The following is a 25,342-nucleotide window of genomic DNA, read 5'->3' on the forward strand; positions in this document are numbered from 1 at the left end:
GCAATTTTGGAAACCGTCTATATCGACGTGGGAGCATTTTTGGTTGTCTCTGTAATAAGGGAGATGGGGAACATATACAGGGCAGGGGCCAGGAAGGTACTGTAACCACCCAGCCTGTCCACAGGACAAAACCTCCACACCAAATGTTATTGAGGAAACCAATTTAAAATCCCTTCTTCCCTTTGTAATTCATCAGTTTGCTAGATGTGCATCTCCAACTTCTTGGTAACCCCAGACAACCCAGTGTAGTGCTCTACCCAGAACATGTACTTAATAAACACTTGACGATGGGTGAGGGGGTTCTCCCTGATGACAAACCTACCCCCACCACCCTGCTTCCAGAGACCAGGGGAGAAGTTCCTGCTGCGGTTCTTCTGACAAGACACAACCTCCCACGCTATGTACCGTGTCAAACCTCTAACCCCATCGAGTTGCACCAAGTGGCAGGGCGGGGACCCTGAAAGGAACCACCATCACACCGAGCTGAGAAAAGCCAGCGTAAAGCACTTTTATTGCAATAAACTCGAAACTCATATGTAGTGCAGGGGAGTGGGTGGGGGGTAGGCAGCCATAATTTCTCTCACCAAATCACTACACAGGACAGCAAAGGAGTGAGAGGAGGGAAGAAGCCAGAAAACTTTGAGCTCAGCAGGGGAAGGTGAGCATCAAAAAAACAGGAGATGCTGAAGCTGTGATGACCAGCATCATTTTCTTAAGACAACACTCAAGGATTTGTCATGATGGCTGGGCTTTCATTGGGTTTTAAGTGTCTACAAACAGCACCTTCATTTTAAACTTTCGATTAAAGTTGTTAAATTCAGGGGAGTGGAGCCTGGATAGCTATGATATTATAAAAGTCCTGAATGTCTATTAGGAAAAAAACCACAGGATGGGGGGGAAAAGCCAGGCCATAAAGAAGGCTTCAGAGGTCCCTGCTGGCCGGGGGACAGATACCTGTAGTGTCCAACATCGCAGTGAAAACGATTTGCTTTTAAAAGGCAGAGGGTTTAAGGGGAGAGTGGGATGGGGCAGTGGAGGTGAGGGCTCTCCCCTCCCCACTTCAGTTTTGGGTAGGGCTCTTAAATCAACCTAAAGACATCTCTCAACTTGGAGATAGTTCGGCCCTCAACAGCGCCTGTCTGCTATGGCTTTGCAGCGCAGCAGCAAGAATGTTTAATATATAATAGATAAAAATTTCATCCAAAAAAATAAAATAAAATAAAGATTCATCCCCCACACACCAATTCCTAGTCTAAAGTTAACCCATTACTTGTGCTGTTAATACTTGACTAATATGTAATTGAAAACCTAGACCCAAAAGACTGAAACTGAATCTTCACCCCAAAACAAAAATAAAGAGTAACTTGAGGTTTATGGCATGTAGTTTAGGTCAACACACATACGAAGAGGAAGGGGAAGAGCAAAGCTGGGTGACAGAACACATTCAGTCGGGGCAGATGTTTATACAAAGTGTAGTGGAACATCAGGAAAAGCTCCGCACGGATTCGCGTGTGCGCGTCGGGGGCGCCAGATCCCTCCATGGCACATCTGTTGGGGACAGAAAATTTGTGAGTTCCAGCAACTCAGTGCTCTTTGTGTGCAGTGGGACAAACACACCGCTGGCTGCCACACCAAGTCCCTTCCCCAACATCCGGGAGGTCTTACGTGGACCAAGCCACTTCTGCTTGAGCTGGGAGAGTCCCTGGGATAGGGTTGGATTCCCAGACGAACAACCTCCTTCTTGCTTAAATACCTAAGGTAAGTTTATCTTGCTGAGGACAGCAGGAGGGGCAGTCCACCAAGGCCACTAACAAATACAGTTTCCTATTATCATTGGTTGCATATAGGAATTGCTTGGGGGTGGGGAGCTGTTTAAAATCTTTAATGTCTAGCCAAAACCGGTTTGGCTCAGTGGATAGAGCGTCAGCCTGCGGACTGAAAGGTCCCAGGTTCGATTCTGGTTAAGGGTATGTACCTTGGTGCAGTTACATCCCCAGTAGTGGGTGTGCAAGAGGCAGCTGATCGATGATTCTCTCTCATTGATATTTCTAATTCTCTGTCCCTCTCTCTTCCTCTCTGTAAAAAAATTCAATAAAATATATATTTAAAAAATAAATAAAAAATAAAATCTTTAATGTCTAGATCTCACTCCCAATGACTGTGGTCATCTGTGGCCTGGCCATCAGGAGAGTTTTAAAAGCTTCTCAGGTACCTTTAATGTGCAAAGCTCTAAGCTAGGGGTGTCGAACTCAATCAGAGAAGGGGCCAAAATCTAAAATCCAGCCTAAATCGCGGGCCGAATGGTTTACTGAACAGTCATAAACTGTCATTGTGATGGAAACGCAGCGGAGTGCAGTGATGACAGCGCGGTGCGGGCCACATTGCAAGGCCTGGCGGGACGGATTTGGCCCGCGGGCCTTGTGTTTGACACATGTGCTCTAAGCAGATAGTCCCCGTGTTGAACTTACTTAGAGAATGTCTGCAGTCTTGCAAGAAGCCCTGAGATGCTCTGTGGCAGTGCATGGGGAGGCTTAGATCAGAGTGACTTTTAGCCATTCATCTCCTTCTCCTTTCCTTCTCCACCCTCCATCCTCTCAGATTTACAGAAAGCCTATTCCCAAATCAGAATAACTCCAAGGCTCCCTCAAATACAATTATGTTCAAAGGACTTAGCTCTCAAAGAACAGAAAAGAGGGTTTGGACTAGGGGTAGACCTTTGGGCAGAGGGAGACTCTCTAAAGCACATGTGTCAAACACAAGGCCCGCGGGCCAAATCCGTCCCGCCAGGCCTTGCAATGTGGCCCGCACCGCGCTGTCATCACTGCACTCCGCTGCGTTTCCATCACAATGACAGTTTATGACTGTTCAGTAAACCATTCGGCCCGTGATTTAGGCTGGATTTTAGATTTTGGTCCCTTCTCTGATTGAGTTCGACACCCCTACTCTAAAGTGTCAGGAGTTCCCCTCTTGTAGAAATGGCAAATGGAGAAGCCAAAGTCATCAAACCTGACCAGGACTGTATGACCCAGGTGTGTAGAGTTCAAACCACTAAGAGAGAAAATAACTATTAATTTTTTAAAAGCCCTCTACTTAAGGAAGTCCAAAACAGGACAAGGTTACACTATAACTGACAGTTGGCAAACAATTATTGTAGCTTTCAAACAGAAGCATTTTTCCCAGCCACTGGCTGTGGACCTCTGGTTCCTGAGGAGAGCAAACAGAGATGTGGGGCCAAGTGAAAGAAGATGAATGTGTTTTAGGATTCTAGCAGCCACATGAAAAGTTATGTGTCATTAGGATATGGAGTTTGGTTTCCTAGAAATGAAGGTAATGGGAAGAAAAAAAGCCTCAGAAAGAAAAACATGAAAGGGATTCTGGTCTGGATCTAGTATGCCACTGACTAAATGAGACTTTGTAAGGCCCTTTTCTCTGAGCCTGTTTCCTCATCTGTTGCATAGGAAAGCTGACACCCTAAGATTCCTTCCTATGACTGTCTGAGAGCACCCTTTACACTTCAATAATGTCCTGAGGCCTTACTTTCAACCCACTGAAAAGAAGCTGGCCTGCTGGCCTCAACCATGCAGAGTTTGCTCCCCAAGGCAGGTAGCCACAAACTATGGGTGAGGAAGCTGTACAAACCAGGGCAGGGTAAGCAAAGTCACCAACACTCTTACTTCTAAAGAACTAAAATGTTGGCACTAAAAATCAGCCTAATATTTCCAGCTCCCAACTGAGGTTTAGTTTATAAGCTACATAAAAAACATTTTATTTAGACAGCTACATTAAGCTGTCCCATCCCCATAAATACATTGAAGAACATATGCCATCCCTTTCATAGGGTGACCAATCTTTACATTCAAAGTGTACACTGACAACTAAAACTGAAAGGATCCCGAGAGTTAGAATAGGGGGAGGGAGGAAGCAGCCCATGGCATTTTTCATTCTCTCTACTACCCACCCATCAAATGCTGATCATGACATGGGAGGAGTAACGGTAATTTAAAGGTTCTTTAGCATTCAGTTCCTTACCCAAGCACAGGGAACTCAGGGAGTAGGCCATTCCTGTCATTCCAGTTTTAGAAGTTCCACATCAAAGACGAGAGTGGCATTTGGTGGGATGATGCCTGGGTGCCCAGTGGAACCATAGGCATAGTCTGGGGAGATAGTCAGTTTGGCTCTCTGACCCACACTCATCTGTGAAAAGAACAAGGGAAAAAGAATCAGCTGGATGCATCCCTCAACTGTCTCCGGAAGAAGTCTGGGTGTCCCTTGCCCAGGACGATATGAGCAGGACATTACAGAGACTGTGCAGCTGCATGGGCACCGGGCACTCCACTGTGCAGGACGTGGATACTGGCAGTCAAGTGGGATGATCCTTGCATCTCCAAGGAGCCCAAAGGCAGATAAAACCTCTGATTCCTGAAACGGTCAGGCCCTCAACCTTTCTGCACGGGTGTAACTAACCTGACTCTAGGCAGCCAACACTCGGGAAGTGTCACCACCTAGTCTTTCAGTGGTCTGCTCAGTCCAAGGACAGATGCTCTTGAAAAAAGCATTACTTTGTCCAAACCTTTGCTTTAAAAAACATACACAGAGAAAGTAATACTGGGGGCAGGAGGGTAGTCTACTTTTCTGCACTTCTCCCAATTCTCTTTGGTGAGAGAGAAATCGACTGATTACTATCATTCAGGGCCTATATTTATACTCATACCTCAGAAATACAGAAAAAGTTTTTAAACCAGCATTTTTCTATAGGGAGAAGATAGTATTGGCCAAGATGGGAAGCAACTGATCAAAATAACAAAAAGAGAAAAGAAAAATTTTTTTCACTTAAAAATATTGGTATTGCCCTGGCTGTGTGTTTCAGTTGAGTGGAGTGTTGTCCAATGCACCAGGTCTCAGGTGTGATTCCTGGTCAGGGCACACACTTATGTTGTAGGTCTGATCTATGGCAGCCAGTAGATGTGTCTTTCATATATCTCCATCACTCTCTCTCTCTCTCTTCCTCCCTCTCTAAAATGAAGGAGAGGGAGAGGGAGACAGAGTAGGGAAGGAGGAGAGGGAGAAAGAAAAATAATTGTACTTTTTTCATTTTCTAATCAAATATACAAATAAGTTTAACTAGCTCTTTTATTCTGAAGCATGAGCAAGTTTTCTGCTGTATTTCCATTCTGAAACTAACTCTGACCCAGACTAAGAGACAATGACTAAAGAGGAAGCAGCAGGCTGGAATGAAGTTTCCAATGAAATTCAAAAGCCTTGCTTCCTACAGCTCCCTTCAAAAACAAGGACATGTTAGACCAAGGTGATAAAGACAGTTAAAAGCATGAATCATATCCTTTTACCCAGCAATTCTACTTCCAGAATCTTCTGCTAACAACCCTAAATGTACATTAAAGAACAGACATGTCAAAGACACATGCACACCATGGAGTGGCCACTAGAAAGAATATAATGACTTTAAATATATTAATATGGAAAGATGCTCAAGATATATCGTTAAATGAAAAAAGCAAGCTGTCAAAATAGTACTTGTGGTAGGATTACATATCTGTGAACACTTAAAAACAAAACAATATCAAAACAAGGAGAAAGGGGCAAAAAACTATCCCCTGTCTTTCTGTGCTTTTAGCTCACTTGCTGAAGTATATAGTATCTGTAGAGGAGTTTAAAGGAAGATGCCCTGCAGAGGTCTCAAGAGCACCCAGACTTCTGACAAGTGAGCTGTGACTGACTTCCAAGCACACTGGGCCCAGGGGGCATCTGGGCATCTTCCCAGTACCATGTCATGCCTTACCAAGCCTGATAATACTACCTTGGTGACAATTACAGATCTTGGAACACAAAACACAATTATTGTTCCAGTGTTAGAATAGCCACAGAAGATGAGTTGTGATATGGACAATGGCTGGCATGGGAGATGGGGGAAGGGCTACAGACCAAGAGCTGCCCAGACTTGGGAGAGGGGAGAGGATGAGACAGAAAGGTACAGCTGAAGGGGTTTCCAAAGGGAAGTAAGTCACAAAGATCCTCTCCTTTGCCCTGCAGGAACAGAATTCTAGATGCCTACGAGTGGAATGGCTTAAAGTCCCTGAAAGTTAAGCAATTTAATTGGAGGTAAATCATTGATATTTATTGAGGAAGTGGAGCAATGTCTATTCTAGAAAAGAGAAAGAGAGCCCTACCCAGTTTGGCTCAGTGGATGGAGTTATCGGCCTGCAGACTGAAGGGTCCCAGATTCAATTCCCAGTCATGGGCATGTACCTTGGTTGTAGGCTTGACCCCTGGTCCTGGTCAGGGTACATGTGGAAAGCAAGCAATCAGTCTCTCTCACATCAATGTTTCTCTCTGTCTCTGCCTCTTCCTTCCACTCTCTCTAAAGATCAATGAAATATATCCTTGGATAAGGATTAACAACAAAAAAAGAGAAATCTCTGTACACTTTGGTTAAATCTCCCAATTCTCTTTGGTGAGAGGGAAATCGACTGATTACTATCATTCAGGGCCTAATTATAAAGCTTGCTTGGTCTCAAGCCACTGTAAACACCCCTTTACCTGGTAGGGCCAAGAAAAAAATTTCTGGACTCCATGGAAGGCTAGAATCCAACTGAAATTTGGCAACCCTATTGTGTACTGGGAATTTTGTAGTGTTGGCAGACAAAAGATGTTTACACGATGGGGAGGGAGAGGTGAAGAAAGACTCAAAACAAACAAAATTACTTTATCTGTGAATATGACCTCTCAGAAGTGGTCTGACACAACATGGTCTACAATAAGACACACACAAACTGAAACTACCCCAAGACAACATTTGTCATTCATACTGCCCTGAGCCAAAAGTCTAACAACACACACTGCTGGCAAGGCTAAGAGGAAACAGGCAGCTTCAGAGGCCACTGGTGGCAGTTCAGTGTGATCCCTACGGATGGCAGCATGCCAAAGACAGCCACTGAACCACTCACCCCACTACAGAGAATTTGCCTCTAACACCACTTGATAAACGTAAAATAAAGTCCATACAAGGTTAGTCACTATAGCACGGTTTACAATAGCTAAACACTGGAAACGACCCAAATGGCCATCAACAGAGTCCAGGTCAAGTAAATTAGATTGTACACACCTAAGGAAACACTATGCAGCTGAAAGAAAAACTGTGGGGGGGGTTTTGTCCTGGATTAGAAAGTGTTTTAAAAATAGAGTAAGTAAAAAAGCAAAGAGCAAAACAATGCGTGTGTATAAAAGAAAAAAAAAAGTATATGCTTAAAGGGACTCTACAAGAAACATTAATAACAGGAGTTGGGGGAGGAGGGAGAGACTGAAAAATCAGGTGAGATGGGAATAGACTTTTTTACTCATACCTTTCGTATTTTTGAACCATATAAATGTTCTAACCATAAATATAGTTTAAAAGGTAGACACACTCAGAAACAGAACAAAACAAATGAGAGCATACCTGGGCAACCCCTTCTTCCCAGCCTCGGATCACCTCCTGTTTGCCTAGCATAAACTTAAAGGGCTTGTTTCTGTCCCGGGAGGAATCAAATTTCTTTCCATCTTCAAGCATCCCTGTGAAAAAGGGCAGTTGTAACATGAGCAACAAGGAGTAATGACATGAGGCAAGTCATAAGCCATTAGCAGAGTGCAAATCCCAGATGCCTGAACTGAAGGGCCTGGAAGGGTGTCTAGGCCTGAAGAGGGACTGCAGAGTCCAGGGAGGGCTCAGTGGGTCTCTAAGGAGTGTGGTAGTCCTCCACCCGGCCTTGTGAATGCTCCTCCCTAACTCAAAGTAGTATGTTGATCACGAGAGGCAGGCAGCAAGGTACCTTGCTTAGTCTGGAGAATAGGGAAGTGTACACACTCATTGCATGAATTTCCAGTACCCTGTGGATTTCCTCCCAGACTAACTGTGGGTCCTTTAGGCACACACAATGGCTCAAACTCACATACAGGGTAAGCAGCACTATTCCTTTCTTAATTCACCCGTCATCTTTTACAGAAATGTGGGTAGTGGCAGCACTGAACTGAGTTGTAGGACAGCAGCTAATCAGAATCAGAGGAGTGGCATTGGAAAAGACACAGAAAACCTCTTCCAAGTGAACTGCTGACAACTCCAGTTGAACTGTGGGCAGTGCTTCCACCCCAAGCCAGGGGCAGAGCGAGGCACTTTCCATATAAAACTTACTCAATCCCCCCCACTGCACTGTCTCCATTTCCCAAATGAAGGAACCGAGTCAGAGAGTAGTGAAGTAGCTTGTTGAAGTAATAAAGCTGGACTATAAAATCCAAAAACCATGTTCATTTTACTATTCCAGTTTCTTAGAAACCAGACAAACCACAATGGCACCTTCCTAAAAGGGGGAATTCCAGGGATGAAGATGTGCCCTGAGAAAAGAGGAACAGACATTTGCAACTCCTTGTTCAAAAAAGACTGTCAGCCATGCCCGGCTAGAGTGGCTCAGTGGTTGAGCGTTGACCTATGAACCAGGAGGTCATGGTTCGAATCCTGGTCAGGACATATGCCTGAGTTTCTAGCTCAATCCTCAGTATGGGGCATGCAGGGGGCAACTGACTCATGATTCTCTCAAGTATGTTCTATCTCTCTCCCTCTCCTTTCCTCTCTGAAATCAATAAAAATAAAAATATCTTTAAAAAATAAAGTACATAAAATATTTTTTAAAAGATTGTCAGCCAATTGTGGTAACTGTCAGTAAGGGCCTGAAAACTCTTATGCCAGGATCCCAGACTGGAAGGGATCAGCCAGTTGTCATGTAACATACAGCTAATTCCATTGGAGGCTAAGGACAGGCTGCCGTGGTTCTAAGCATCACTCAGAAGACCCTCTAAAATACAGAATTTAGTTGTGTCTGTATTTTTTACAGGAAGAGAGAATCCCAACAAAATCCCAACCTAAAAATGTCAAAACTTGTAGGTGGGTTAGGAAAGCAGAGATCAAGAGAGAGCTTTATCTCAGCCACAGACTATCCGTTGACAAAATGGGGAACTGAGGAGGGAGGTGGACAGGAACTGCTGTCCTTACAGAGCAGGAGGGGTGACAGATGTCCTGAGGCAGAGTACATGCTGAGACTGTGTGGAACTGGGAGCTAAGGACTGAGAGGAAGATAGGAGGACGGGAATCCACGCCTGCCAAGTGCAGGGCCAGGAACTGGCACCCAGAACTAGCAAGTTGGGTTGTACATGAAGCTCAACTCCTTGCCAGAACACTTTCACTATCTGGTAAAAGAAATAACAAATGGCAGGACTTGAACAGTTTTCTATAAATGAGTAACTGGGAGAAGAACAGATCTCCACTTTTCACAATCCTCATTGTAGAGATCCCTTTTCAAAACATTGGGCTCTGCTTCATACAGTGAACTCAAACCAGCTGACTCAGCATTTAGGGTGAGAGTAGGCAATGAACAGCTAGGATTCTCAATTCTCTGTGTGCCAGGCAGGGAGCCTTCCCATTAACTCTCCTGAGACTATGTAACCGAAATAAGGGAACAACTTCCAGGTTCAGTAACCTGCTCAAGGTCAGAGCCAGTGAGCAGTGGGGTCTGGCTCTACCAAAAGGCTTTATTTAGCTCAGTGGGGACTGTGAGCTACAAAGGAGGCTAATGAGAAGAAATAGCTTCTCCCTGGTCTGCTCTGCTCGTTATAGAGCAGAATGTGAGGACTCCTAGGGCTTCCTGAGGGGTTATAGTGGGTAAGTCACTGGTGAAGAAACTCTCGGGGAAAGAGCCAAGGATGGAAGGGTGAGGTCCCCAGCCCTGACTGTCTGCAAAGGCTAGCTGAACAAAACCCTCAGAGAAATACCTGCCAGAGAGACACCTGGAACCCAGGCTATGGCACATTTCAAACTCAGCAGCCCTCCCCTCCTTTTTAACTGAATATCAACTTTCCAGGAGCAGCAACCGCATGGCCCAGTACATGAACTGGAATCAATCTAAGCTGTTCTTTTATACCAGGGTTGGGCATATGTGTCAGTTTGGGCATTCAGAATAACTGTGAAGTCTACTGAAATCTTGCAAGAAAAGACCTGTCTCAGTGGTAAAAAAGAAAAACACGCTCAGGAAGAAAGCTCCTGTTCTCCCTTCCTGTTGAACGCTGTTGTGTGAGGATAGCAGCCACCTTGTAACCATGAAAAGGTCAGGAGCACCACAGAGTAGATGTCTCATTGATCTAAACCAGGCCCAAATCACCTCCCTCAAGGCTTGTGCTCTAAGTGACTGAAAGTCTGCTTTGCCTTAAGTCAGGTTTTCAGTTACTTGCAGCTGAAAATAACCTAATTGGTATGAGGTACATATTTATATGACATTTACTGAGCATACCCAATTGCAGCGCTGCCAAGAGAGGAGAAACAGAGAAATGGAATTCAATCACCTACTCCACAAAGAGCTATCACTGATTGAGATATTTACATTATGTAATAGTTACTACATGGGAAACACTTCGCAGCATTAAGAAGAATGCTGATTGTGACCACTAAATTTATTTTATGATACGCTAATGAGCTGCAACTCACTTTTAAATACAGTAAACCTATGAAAGAATTATCTTATTTCCTGCCAAATTTGAACATGCCCCAGACCAGGGCAAGATTGCATTTAATTACAATGAAAAACCACAGGGTACTGAGACAGACTCCCTTTATTCCTGATTAAATGCATTGCCACGCATTCTCCAGACGTGCATCCATTTCACTTTGCCTAAAGGTGAAATGCTTTAGTGTTTGACTGGTACCAAGCTGGAAGCACAAGCTGGAACCAGCCTCTACCTGCTACTGAGCCTGCCTAGAGAACCAGAGCTCTTTAGCAAAGAGGCTAGGTCTGGGTCAGTGGTCGGCAAACTGCAGCTGGCAAGCCACATGCAGCTCTTTGGCCCCTTGAGTGTGGCTCTTCCACAAAATACCACGTGCCAGCGCGCACATACAGTGCGATCGAAACTTCGTGGCCCATGCACAGAAGTAAGTTTTCGGCTCTCAAAAGAAATTTCAATCACTGTACTGTTGATATGTGGCTCTATTGACTGAGTTTGGGGCCACTGGTCTGGGAGTGTGTCTTTCTTAAACTCTTCTGGGACACTGAGGGGCAAAGCCTCTTCCTATTATTTTAAGAAACCATAAATGCCAAGAAGTAGGACTTCTGAGTAAAGGGGCTTTAAGCAAGAACCTTGCCAAGGATCTTATTCTCCTACTCAATTCAGATGAGCTCTTGTTTCTCGGAAGAGTACATGAGTCTTGCTCCAGAACATCAGACCACAGACACCAACTGTCAATCTCACCTACTTCCTTTGAGAAATCTTCACAGAGAAGGGCTAAGTGGTGGTGTTGATAAATGATGGGGTCCCTTTAGCCTGAGGAGGGGATTTCCTATAATCTAAGACTAAAAGGTAAACAATATCCCCAGAGCTGAGCATAAAGTCACACAACTGGCCCAGGCTAGAGGAGCAAGGAGGTGCTAGAAGGAGGGCTTCCTCGCAATGGGGAGGGACAGACCACTTTATATACGGCTGTAAGTTGTTAGCCTGGGGGAGAGGATCATTCAGGAAAGGAAGCAGAGTCCCCTAAGCAGCAGGAACAAATGTGCATACAGTTATTTTCTGAAGTGGGAATTGGGCTGGTCAGTGTTGAATGTAGAATATAAGAGAAGCTGTGACATCAAAACAGGTCATAGTTCTGGCAAGATGGAGAAACAGGAATTGGATTTACCCTCCCATCTAAACCAAAAACAAAAATCCCAAACAAATAAAAAAAATAACCCCCACACAAAAGAAACTAACAAGATGGGCCCTATCCTTGGGAGTTTCCAGGAAGAGGAAACTGGGATGGAGCTCAAGACAGCCCGAGTGTACAGGACATGTACCAGGGAGCAGAGAACTATAGAGAGATCCCCAGGGATTTGGAGGGGGGGGTCTCCTTTAAGTATTCAGAGAGTACTAATCAATGCATGTGTTTTAGGAAACTACTTAAGGCCAGGAAAAGAACCACCCAAATGTTTAAAAGGGTCAGCACCTGTTCCCACTAGCCCGACAGGAGAAAGACACAGTTCATGAGGCACTGGGTAGGATACCCAGGAAGAACTGAGGCAGGATCTTGGAAACTGCTTTCAAGCAAATTGGTTCCCAGTACAAAGCTCAGGATGAGTTAAGCAGCGTTTCCCAAACTTCTTTCATGATGAGAATCACCTGGTGGAGTTGTTAAACTACAAATTCCTGAATCCCAACTAAGAAGTGCTAAACTTAGAGCACTAGTTAAGTATACAATTTTACTTATATGTTCCCAAAAATTCTAGTTTAGCACTTCTTAGTTGGGATTCAGGACTCTGTATTTTAACAACTCCACCAGGTGATTCTCATCATGAGAGAGGCTTGGGAAACACTGATTTACAGGAATGAAAATAGCCAGTACCCCAAAAAAGTAAAATTCATAATGTATATTATCTGATTACCAAGCATGCAAAGAGGCAGGAAAACATGACTCACAATGCGAAGACTAATCAATCAATTGAAAACAACTCAGAACTGACACAGATGTTAAAATTAGTAGAGAATGCCGGGACCAGTTTGGCTCAATGGATAGAGCTTGGGGGTCCTGGGTTTGATTCCGGTCAAGGGCATGTACCTTGGTTGCAAGCATATTCCCAGGAGGGGGTGTGCAAGAGGCAGCTGATTGATGACTCTCATCAATGTTTCTAACTCTCTCTCTCTCTCCCTTCCTCTCTATACAAAAATCAATAAAATATGTTTTTAAAAAATCACATATTCCCACCCATGCACACAAACATGTTTGTTTGTTTTTTAAATAAATAAAATAAATAAAATAAATAAAATAAAAAAACATGTTTGTTTTTTTTTAAATAAATAAAATAAAATTAGTAGAGAAGGACAGTAAGATTTAAATCAAACTTCCAGATATGAAAACTACAATGTCTGAAAAATACACTAGGCTGGAACAATGAGATATCCACGAGCAAAAAGTAAAAATCTAAACCTGCACTTAACATCATAATTAATATCAACTCAAAATGGGTAACAGATCTAAATATAAACAAGAAATCTATAAAACTTCTAGAAGTAGGGAAATCATCATTGTAACTGTGGTTTAGGCAAAGATTCCATAGATATGAAACCAAAAAGCACAATTCATAAAAGGATAAATTGAACTTCATCAAAATTAAAAACTTCTGAACTTTAAAAGACAAAAAAAAAAAAAAAAAGAGCCAAACCGGTTTGGCTCAGTGGATAGAGCTTTGTCCTGCAGACTGAAAGGTCCCAGGTTAGATTCCGGCAAGAGCATGTACCTTGGTTGTGGGCACATCACCAGTAGGGCAGCTGATCATGATTCTCTCTCATCGATGTTTCTAACTCTCTATCCCTCTCTCTTCCTCTCTGGAAAAATCAATAAAATATATATTTTTTTTTAAAGAGAGAGAATGCAAAGTTAAGGCACAAGACAGAGAAAAAAAATCTTTGTAAAGCATATAGCATTGCTGGAAAGGTGTGGCTCAGTGGTTGAGCATCAATCCATGAACCAGGAGGTCATGGTTCGATTCCTGATCAGGGCACATACCTGGGATACGGGCTGGATCCCAGTGCGGGCCATGCGGAGGCAACCGATCAATGATTATCTCTCATCATTGATGTTCCTATCTCTCTTTCCCTCTCCCTCTCTCTGAAATCAATAAAAAAAAATAAAAAGAAAAAAAAAAGAAAGAAAGCTACTCAGTAATAAAAAGGAATGAACTATGAACACATGGACTAACACAAAAATCTCAAAATAATTATGTCAGGTGAAAGCAGCCAAACAAAAGAAAAAGAAAAAAGAAGATATACCGACACCTGAAACCAATATAGAATGTCAACTATAAAATGTCAACTACAACTGAAAAATTAAAGAGTACATACTGTATGATTCCATTTATATAAAGCTTTATTTATTTTTTTAATATATTTTATTGATTTTGTGCAGAGAGGAAGGGAGAGAGATAGTTAGAAACATCGATGAGAGAGAGTCATCGATCAGCTGCCTCTTGCACATCCCCTACTGGGGAAATGCCCGCAACCAAGGTACATGCCCTTGACCGGAATCGAACCCGGGACTCTTCAGTCCCCAAGCCGACGCTCTATCCATTGAGCCAAACCGGTCTCGGCTATATAAAGCTTTATGAAATGCAAACTAATCTATGCTGACAGAAAAAATCATATGGTTTTTGGAGATGGGAAGAAAGGGTAACAAAGTAACATCAAAACTTATGAAATTGTACACATTAAATATTGAATATAATCAGTTTATTGGATGTCAATTATGCCTCTATAAAACTGTGTTTGTTTTTTTAAAGGAAAAAAAATGAGATTTATTAAAATTCCGCATGTTTACCTACTACACCCAAGCTGGCAGTAACAGTAAGGTGCTTCCTGTTTGGGGAAGGAGCAGGTAAAGCAGCAGCAAGTCAAGTCTCAGCAGCTGTTCCCATTTTAGTTCTAAACTTCTCCGTGCCAGGGCCTGGAGCCCTTCAACAGCGAAACCACCTGCCAAGTTGGTGCCATAATTTCCTAGAGAAGGCATGCTCTGCTGCGCAAAGGCAACTGAAGTTACAGCTCAGACACGACAGCTGGCATTCTCTAAGCTCCAAAGGGCACTCTTAGCGAAAATCGTCAGCATGACTGATTTCATTTCTGACTACACACAAACCTATATACCGCATGACCCAGAATCTGCCTGAGATAGCTCCATATTCTCGATTTCAAAAACTCTCTTGAGGTCACAGACCTGGACTCAGAGTTCTATGTCTTTGTGGCACTCAGCTTACCCCCTGGCACTCACAATGAGGGCACTCGTGAGTTCTGAGAGCCTACTGTGGTACAAAGATCAAATGTCTACCTAAAGACAGAACCAGCTTCTTTCTCTCCACCACACAAAATGACTGCAAGAATATTTTCCCATCTGGAAATGCTTCTAACCTTTGGCTAAATCCATGTAGGTTCTATGACTAAAAGTGTATTTTCAAAGGAGGGTCCATGAGGGGTACAACACACAGGATCCCAGAATACAAATCAGACTGTGAGGAAGGCTAAGAAGAAAATGGACAGGTGCCTTGTTGGAGAATCAGAGAGGGTCAAGGATCAAGGGTCATGGGAGATCTACTGAAAGGGTATCAATTAAGCTGCAATAACAGCCTGCCTTGTGATGGGGAGTGGGGGCAGTGTGGTGGCACATAAGCATAGGGGCAGAGTCCTTCCTGGAAGGGGTACTTGAGGAAATAAATGCAAGCCAGGATGGTCTGAGTCTTGGGAAGGAAGTGTAAAGGCAATGAGAGCAGAGACAGCAGCATCCAGATTATTTCTTTTGCGCACTTCCTTTCCCCTCCTGCTTCTTTCTGAAACTGCTAGAGTTTATCTGGTTCAAGTTAAAGGGTGCTGGTGGAAGGGATGCAAGGACCCAGTTCAGTTCCTTAGTAGATAAAAATAACAACAAAAAACAAAACAGAACAAGGAAAACAGAAATGAAAACAAGCAAACATTACCAAGAGCACCAAAGTAAGAACTGGATAATACATGCCTGTTATACAAAATACCCCTGGCCTTTTCCAGGAAATAGCAGGTGACAATACTATTTTTAGAGAAAATCCCATGGCATACAAGGATTTTCCAGTTTGCGGGTACAGTGAATCCATTACACTTCACAAAAAATCAGTTTTTAACCACCAAAAATGTTCAAGTTAAAAAGCCTCTGGGTAAATAGGAGTATTTTTTTGTACACAAATTATATCCAATAAAGCTGCTAATGAAAACAGAAGTCCATGAGACCCAATAAAAGGAACCAGAGCTCTTTAGAGAGATTAATGCAACCAAGGCCAGAGCAGTAAAACCAAGGTGGTGATTAAGAAATAGTGGGAGCATTTCAAAAAGGTATGAGAGCCAGCCTGAAGGGACTCCTACTGGCAAAATTTGAGACAGTGTATCAAAAAGAGAAATGACCCTACTAAGTACAATTTATGAGTTCACAGTATACTAAAAATAAACAAAAAGAGGAGAAAAAAGTCACGCCACCATTGGGAATGACTATAAAATCAACTTCTCACTTAAAAAATGTGGGGGTCTCCAGTTAAAAATCACGAGACCATAGTAATCAAAAGAATTAAGTTTTACCCCACTTTATAGAGTTGCAGCTAACAAGTGTACAAGATATGAAGGAATTTAAAATCGCCATGTTGTAAATGGCAATGAAATAATTTCCTCCAGTATGAATTATCATTGGTGTAAATGCCAGTAGGGAGAAGCCTGATGAGGAGCAGGGCATTTGCAGGATGTGCAATACCTCCCAGATTGCCTGCTCCTTGCAAAGGGGAAAATGTGCCTTTACAAAAAAAAAAAAAAAAAAAAAAATCACATTTAAAATTACAAATAGTGATGCTGAGAAAAAAGTAAACAGCATCATATATGAAGTCTTCAAACTCAAATGTTTAACCAGAAACCATTCAGACGGAGTCTCAGAAGGAGCAGCTCTGAGGAGATGCAGTGTAAAATTCCAGTGAAAATGGCATCTGTACAGCAGCTTGCATGCCTTGGTCATGATTGAGCCTCACAGTCAGCCAGCCAAAGGATTGATTCCTCCAACAAATGGGTCAACAACAATCAAGACCCAATTATTATACAATAGGAAGGCCCATATAACCTACACAAGGGACATTTCTAGAGCACCCACTCAGGGGATCAAGGAGAATATACCACTGGCTCCCACAGGACACCTACCGTGTTTTCCCAAAAATAAGACCTAGCCCATGGAAAGATAAGACATTCCCTGAAAATAAGACCTAGCGCAACTTTGGGAAAAAAAATTAATATAAGAAACTGTCTTATTTTCGGGGAAACAGGATACTACATTAGGCCACTTCAAAAGCCTGGGAGTCATAGAAGTTCTATCTAATACACAGGAACATATACAAAGAGACAACCAAAATGGGAGACAAAAACAAACACAAAACAAAAAACAGGCCCCAAATGAAAGAACAGAAGAAATCTACAGAAAAAGAGCTAAATGGAATGGAGGTAAACAACTTAGCGGATATAAAGGTCAAAGTAATGATAATAAGAATGCTCAAGGAACTTAGTAAGAACTATACCAGCAAGAAAAGGGATATAGAAACCATAAAAAAGAACCTGTCAGAAATGAAAAATACCACATTTCACAAATATTCAAAGAATACACAGAAGGAATAAAAAGTAGGATGGATAAAGCAAAGGATCAAATCAGATTTGGAAAACAAGGTAGAGAGGGGAAAAAAAAACACCACTAAGAGCTGGGTGAAGAAAAAATGAAAAAGAATTAGGATAGTTTAAGGGAATTTGGGGACAACATGAAATGTAACAACATGCAGATCTTAGGGGTACCAGAAGGAGAAGAGATTGAGAGCAAGGGATCAAAAATCTAATTCAAGAAATAATGCCTGAAAAATTCCCTAACCTGGTGAAGGAAAAAGACACAGTCCAGGAAGTGCAGAGAGTCCCAAACAAGACGAACCAAAGAGACCATCTAGCAAGACACGTCTAAATTTATATAAAAGGCTAGTATGCAAAGTGTCCCCTTGAAAGTTTGACTGGGAGTTCGATCACTCACTATGACATGTGCTGACCACCACATGGAGGGCAAAGAGCGGAGGGGGAGGAGTGCTGAGGGAGAGAAGGGGGAGGCAGAGAGATCCATAGGCTGGAGGGGAAGGAGGCAGGGAAGTGGGGAACCTGATCAGCCCTGATTGCTGTCCAGGGCATAAAGACAATTAAAGAGAATCTTAAAAGCAGCAAGAGAAAAGCAGGTAATGTGTTGCTCAGTGGTTAGTGTTGGACTGCACACTGAAAGATCATGGATTTGATTCCTGGTCAAGGGCATGTACCTGGATTACATGTTTGACCCTTGGCCCCGATTCAAGATGCGTGCAGGAGGCAAGCAATCAATGTGTGTCTCTCACATCGATGTCTCTCTCTTTCCCCACTCCTCCCTTCCACTCCCTCTAAAAAACAATGGAAAAATATTCAGAAGGAAAGGAAGAAAGGAAGGAAGGAAGGAAGGAGGGAGGGAGGGAGGGAGGGAGGGAGGGAAAAAAAGGAAGGAAGGAAGGAAGAAAGGAAGGAAGGAAGGAAGGAAGGAAGGAAGGAAGGAAGGAAGGAAGGAAAGGATAAACAGCTATATGCTAAAAAATTGGACAATCTGGAAGAACTCAATAAATTCCTAAAAACATACAATCCTTCAAAACTGAAACAGGAAGAATCAGAGAATCTGAATAGACAGATTACAACTAGTAAAATTGAAGCAGTAAAAAAACAACCAACAACAACAAAAACCTCCCAACAAGTAAAAGTCCTGAACTAGATGGCTTCATAGATGAATTTTACCAAACATCCAAAGAACTAATATCTATCCTTCTCTAAGTATTCCAAAAAATTAAAAAGGAAGGAAGACTCTCAAGCTCATTTTACCAGGTTAGCATTATCTAAATTCCAAAACCAGATAAAGATATGACAAAAATAGGCAAATATCCCTAATGAACATAGATGCTAAAATCCTCAACAAAATACAATATTAGCAAACTTGATCCAGCAATACAATACAAAGGTCATACACCATGATTAAGTGGGATTTATGCCAGGAATGCAAGGTTGGTACAATATTCACCAATCAATAAAGGTGATATACCACATAAACAAAATGAAGGATAAAAATTGCATGAGCATACACATAGATGCAGAAAAAGCATTTGATGAAATCCAGTACCCATTTATGATAAAAACTCTCAGCAAAGTGGGAATAGAAGAAACATACTGGGAGGGAGGGGGGCAAACAAACAAACAAACAAAAAAAAACACACAAAAAAAGCAATAATCTAAAAGAAAAAGAACTTCTTATATTCATCTGTGTAAACAGATCCACTGAGGCAAACGCAATCCAGGGCCAGGGCTGCCGCCCGGGGTCAGTACCTCCTAATTTCTGTAGAGTCTAAGACCAAAAAAATAAAACTCAGTATGTCTGAAAAAAAAAAGAAAGAAAGAAAAAGAAACATACCTCAACATAAAAAAGACCATATGACAAATCCACAGCCTACATCATACTCAGTGGGCAAAAACTAAAAGTGCTTGCCTTAAGCCCAGCCAACATGGCTCAGTGTTTGTGTCAACCAGGTCACAGTTCCATTCCTGGTCAGGGCACATGCTTGGGCTGCAGACTCCATCCCCAGTGGGGGTCGAACAGGAGGCAGCCAACCAATGATTCACTCTCATCATTGCTGTTCCCCTCTCCCTCTCCCCCTCCCTCCCTCCCTCCCTCCCTCCCTCTCTCTCTCTCTCCCCCTCTTTGAAACCAATAAAAAAAAAATTCTTAAAATTCTTCCCTTAAGATCAGAAACAAGATAGGGATGTCCACTTTCACCAATATTATTCAACACTAGAGGCCCGGTGCACGAAATTCGTGCACGGGGTATAGGGGGTGTCCCTCAGCCCCTCTAGGGGTGACCCTCTCCAATCTGGGACCCCTAGAGGGATGTTAAACTGCCCGTCATGATTGTGAGAGGGCAGTCGGACATCCCTCTCACAATCCAGGACTACTAACCACTTCTGCCTGCCAACCTGATCACTTTATATTTTCGAATGATATACCTGGTAAGGAGTTATACCCAAAATACATAAAGCTTTATACAAGTCAATACCAGTTAAGACAAATAATCCAATTTTAAAAATGGGCAATTAAATGTAAGTCACAAAACCATAAAAATCCTAAAACAAAACACAAGCAGTAAAAAATCAGGTATCTCTTATAGTAATATTTTTATTGATATGTCTTCAGGGCAAGAGCTATAAAAGAAAAAATAAACTAATGGGACTCCATCAAACTAAAAAGTTTCTGTACAGCAGAAGCAGCCACCAGCAAAATGAAAAGGGAACCTACTGTATGGAAGAACATATTTTCCAATGATACACCTGGTAAGGAGTTAATACCCAAAATACATAAAGATTTATACAAGTCAACACCAGATAAGACAAATAATCCAATTTTAAAAATTGGCAAAAGACCTAAATAGATAGTTCTCCAAAGAGGACAGATGGTCAATAGACATATGAAAAATACTCCACATTACTAATTGTCAGATATGCAAATTAAAACCACAATGAGGTATCATCTCACATCTGCAATAATGGCTACCATCAATACATCAACAAACACGTACTGGCAAGGATGTGCAATGTTGGTGGGAATGCAGACTGGTGCAGCCACTGTAGAAAACAGTGCAGATTTGTTTCCTTAAAAAATTTAAAATGGAACTATCTTTTGACCTAGCTATCCCACTTCTGGGGGACATATCCTAAGAAACCCAGACACCAACTCAAAAGAATATATGCTCCCTATGTTCATAGCAGATTTATTTATAACTAGAGGCCCAATGCACAGATTTGTGCACCTTTGGGTTCCCTGGGCCTGGCCTGAGCCCTCTTGCAATCCAGAACCCCTTAGGGGATGTTTGAGAGCCAGTTTTGGCCCGATCCCCGCAGGCCAGGCCAAGGGACCCCACCGGTGCACAAATCCATGCACCGGGCCTTTAATATGCATATAAGATCTTTGTTTAAACTCTTCCCGCATACCCTCCTCCCCACTTCCCTCTGAGATTCATAGTCTGTTCCAGGTTTCCATGCCTGTGGCTTCCACTCCTGCATTGAACATCTGCCCTGTGTAGTCAGTGTGCATCATAGCTACTGGTTGGTCGGCCGATTGGCGGGTCACTTAGGCTTTTATATACATAGATAGCCAAGATCTGGAAACAGCCCAAGTGTTCACTAGTAAATGAGTGGTACAATGGAATACTATGAAAGATGTGGTACAATGGAATACTATGTGGCCATGAAAAACAAAGAAAACCTTATATGGATGGACCTGGAGATTATTATGCTAAATTAAATAAGCCAGTCAGAGAAAGATAAATACCATCTGATCTTACTTATATGTAGAATCTAATGAACAAAATAAACTGACAAAAGAGAAATAGAGACCAGTCAGGACAGCTGTCAGAGGGGTTAGGGGTCTATATGAAAGGTGAAGAGATTAGCCAAATAAAATATATGCATAACTCACAGAAACAGATAACAGTGTGATGATGGCCAGAGGGAGAGGGTAGGGCGGGGACTGGGTAGATGGGGGCAAAGGGAGGGAAAATGGGGACACATGTAATAGTGTCAAAAATAAAATTATTATTTTTTAATCTCTGTATTTTATTTAATAACATGTTCATTCTTTTTTTAGAAAGATGGAAAGGGGGAGGAGGGAGTGGAAGAGAGAAGGGTGAGAGGGAGGGAGGGAGACTGAAACATTGATATAAGAGTGAAACATCCATGGGTTACCTCCTGCAAGCATCCTGATGGGATCAAATCCACAACCTAGGTATGTGTCTTGACCAGGAATCAAACCTGCGACCTTTAAGTGCATGGGAGGATTCTCCAACCAACTGAGCCATACTGGCCAGGGCAACAATAAAATTATTTCTGATTTAAAAAAAAATTTTTTTAGCCAAAACCAGTTTGGCTCAGTGGATAGAGCGTCGGCTTAGGGACTGAAAGGTCCCAGGTTCGATTCCGGTCAGGGGCATGTACCTTGGTTGCGGGCACATCTCCAGTGGGGGGTGTGCAGGAGGCAGCTGATCGGTGACTCTCTCTCATCTATGTTTCTAACTCTCTATCTCTCTCCCTTCCTCTCTGTACAAAATCAATAAAATATATATATTTTTTTTAATTTTTTTAAACCATCAGACATTTCAACTTCCAATGTACAGGAAATCAAGGCAGAAAACAACTGTGGCAGTTTCAATATGAATTTGGTTCATATTGAATCATATTACTGAATCATTTTTCTTAGATATGACCAATAGGAGAATAAGATTATTCTAGTTCTTAGAGCATGCTCAAATATTTATAGGTACAGTGTCATGTCTATAACTTTAATGGCTCAGCAAAACAAAACCCGTGAATTCTGTAAATAGCAAATGGCCAATGTGACAAAATGTCAACCATCATGGAACATAGGTGGTGAGTACATGGGTATTTACTGTTCCAGTTTTATTTTTCTCTTTGTCTGAAAACTTTACAAATAATAGCTGCACATACACACAAGAATGCTGTGGGGCCTTTGGTTCATTTAAGACAAGCAATAGCATCTGAAGGATTCTGTATTATGATGATCACAATCTCAAAGGAAAAAAAATAATGTGTCTATAACAAGGTCCATTTTCAAAATGTTAAAATATCATGTTAAAAGAAACTTGAGGAGAAAAAGGACTGCATTTTAAATTGCCCACATGGCCATGCTGCTATAGCCCAACCTCGTCCCTCTCATACCCACAAAAAACAACAACAAACACTAAAAACGTCCCGTGGTCCTCAAACTTAAAAAAACTGCTGCGTTCTTCTTAGCCATTATATTCTGCAGGCAACATGTAAGCATGTTTTAAAATAAATTCCAGCTCAGGTTCATCTCTTTTTTATAGGTACCTATTTCCCTATCTGTAAAACAAAAGGAGTGAGGTCTCGGCCCAACCCCCTCCACTGACCCTAAAGTGCATGTACATTTGGGCCACTCCAGAAGCTGCAGTGCTAGACTCACACCAGGGTTCCTCTAGAGCACATGTGTCAAACACAAGGCCCGCGGGCCAAATCCGTCCCGCCAGGCCTTGCAATGTGGCCCGCACCGCTTCCATCACAATGACAGTTTATGACTGTTCAGTAAACCATTCGGCCCGCGATTTAGGCTGGATTTTAGATTTTGGCCCCTTCTCTGATTGAGTTCGACACCCCTACTCTAGAGTCTAGACATTGCAGATCTTGTTAGCTGGACAAAAGATGTGGGGGCAGAGCATAGTCCAGTGACTGGGACATGGAGCCTTAATGACAGTATGTGAAATAACAGCATCACTGTTGTCACTGCCCATCTGGGAATGCACTTGCCCCAGCGACTCCTTATACCAGGCATTGTCACTCCCATTATGCAGATGGCACATGGATTGTCCCAAACACTCATAACGTGTCACACACAGCAGAGGAAGATGTGAACCCAACAAAGGACCCACATATCTTCTTGGGGCTCACATCCACTTGGCACCACCTCTGCACACCTGCCCTCGCTGGCACACTACACCCACCCAGGATACAACCAGGGCCCTGTTTCTGCCCTTGCCACCAAACAGTTCAATGTCCATACAATAGCTAAAAGGGGCCTATTAAAACCCAGTACAGCTCATCACCCTCCAATGGTCCCACCTTACTCCCGGAGAAAGACAATCTGTATATATAAAAGCCTAAGCAACCGAAAAACCAGTTGCTATGATCGCATTGACCACTAGGGGGCAGACACTCGACACAGGAGCTGCTCCCCGGTTGTCAGTGTGTTCCCACAGCCAATCTCCCACAGCAGGCCAACCTCCAGTGGTCTCTCCAAGTCTGCCCCAATCGGAACCCATCTGGCCAGGCTGAGGGATCCCCACCTGTGCACGAATTCCTGCACCAAGCCTCTAATGTTCCTATAACAACCTACCAGGCTCCATCATCACTTCATCTTCTATCAATCCACCTCCTTACACAATCTATTCCAGCCATACTGGTCGCCTTGCTGTTCCCCTGATATACACAAAGCCTCAAGATCTCTGTACTAGGTCTTCCCTCTGCCTGAGTATTCCTCTAGAGTAGGGGTGTCAAACTCAATCAGAGAAGGGGCCAAAATCTAAAATCCAGCCTAAATCGCAGGCCGAATGGTTTACTGAACAGTCATAAACTGTCATTGTGATGGAAACGCAGCGGAGTGCAGTGATGACAGCGAGGTGCGGGCCACATTGCAAGGCCTGGCGGGACGGATTTGGCCCGCGGGCCTTGTGTTTGACACATGTGCTCTAGAGCCTTGCAATGTGGCCCGCACCGCGCTGTCATCACTGCACTCCGCTGTGTTTCCATCACAATGACAGTTTATGACTGTTCAGTAAACCATTCGGCCCGCGATTTAGGCTGGATTTTAGATTTTGGCCCCTTCTCTGATTGGGTTCGACACCCCTACTCTAGAGTCTAGACATTACAGATCTTGTTAGCTGGACAAAAGATGTGGGGGCAGAGCATAGTCCAGTGACTGGGACATGGAGCCTTAATGACAGTATGTGAAATAACAGCATCACTGTTGTCACTGCCCATCTGGGAATGCACTTGCCCCAGCGACTCCTTATACCAGGCATTGTCACTCCCATTATGCAGATGGCACATGGATTGTCCCAAACACTCATAACGTGTCACACACAGCAGAGGAAGATGTGAACCCAACAAAGGACCCACATATCTTCTTGGGGCTCACATCCACTTGGCACCACCTCTGCACACCTGCCCTCGCTGGCACACTACACCCACCCAGGATACAACCAGGGCCCTGTTTCTGCCCTTGCCACCAAACAGTTCAATGTCCATACAATAGCTAAAAGGGGCCTATTAAAACCCAGAACAGCTCATCACCCTCCAATGGTCCCACCTTACTCCCGGAGAAAGACAATCTGTATATATAAAAGCCTAAGCAACCGAAAAACCAGTTGCTATGATCGCATTGACCACTAGGGGGCAGACACTCGACACAGGAGCTGCTCCCTGGTTGTCAGTGTGTTCCCACAGCCAATCTCCCACAGCAGGCCAACCTCCAGTGGTCTCTCCAAGTCTGCCCCAATCGGAACCCATCTGGCCAGGCTGAGGGATCCCCACCTGTGCACGAATTCCTGCACCAAGCCTCTAATGTTCCTATAACAACCTACCAGGCTCCATCATCACTTCATCTTCTATCAATCCACCTCCTTACACAATCTATTCCAGCCATACTGGTCGCCTTGCTGTTCCCCTGATATACACAAAGCCTCAAGATCTCTGTACTAGGTCTTCCCTCTGCCTGAGTATTCCTCTAGAGTAGGGGTGTCAAACTCAATCAGAGAAGGGGCCAAAATCTAAAATCCAGCCTAAATCGCGGGCCGAATGGTTTACTGAACAGTCATAAACTGTCACTGTGATGGAAACGCAGCGGAGTGCAGTGATGACAGCGAGGTGCGGGCCACATTGCAAGGCCTGGCGGGACGGATTTGGCCCGCGGGCCTTGTGTTTGACACATGTGCTCTAGAGCCTTGCAATGTGGCCCGCACCGCGCTGTCATCACTGCACTCCGCTGTGTTTCCATCACAATGACAGTTTATGACTGTTCAGTAAACCATTCGGCCCACGATTTAGGCTGGATTTTAGATTTTGGCCCCTTCTCTGATTGGGTTCGACACCCCTACTCTAGACCCATGGTTGGCAAACT

At 43.2% G+C, this 25,342-nt stretch overlaps 1 protein-coding gene across 2 annotated transcripts in view; it reads right to left on the reverse strand.

The window, feature by feature from the left end:
- Positions 1 to 484: 484 nt before the first annotated feature.
- FKBP1A (FKBP prolyl isomerase 1A) overlaps positions 485 to 25,342 on the reverse strand; it is a 28,978-nt gene continuing 4,120 nt past the window's right edge. For both annotated transcript variants that reach the window (XM_036419659.2, XM_045574526.1), the window contains 3 exons: positions 7,454 to 7,566; positions 4,030 to 4,194; positions 485 to 1,548 (listed from right to left, as the gene is read on the reverse strand). In XM_036419659.2, coding sequence (XP_036275552.1) covers positions 4,066 to 4,194; positions 7,454 to 7,566 — 242 coding nt within the window. In that variant the 3' untranslated portion in view covers positions 485 to 1,548; positions 4,030 to 4,065. The remainder of the gene's footprint in view (positions 1,549 to 4,029; positions 4,195 to 7,453; positions 7,567 to 25,342) is intronic.

This window comes from Pipistrellus kuhlii, unplaced genomic scaffold (genome assembly GCF_014108245.1).
Source record: "Pipistrellus kuhlii isolate mPipKuh1 unplaced genomic scaffold, mPipKuh1.p scaffold_m20_p_6, whole genome shotgun sequence".
In the NCBI taxonomy this organism is placed as follows: Eukaryota; Metazoa; Chordata; class Mammalia; order Chiroptera; family Vespertilionidae; genus Pipistrellus; species Pipistrellus kuhlii.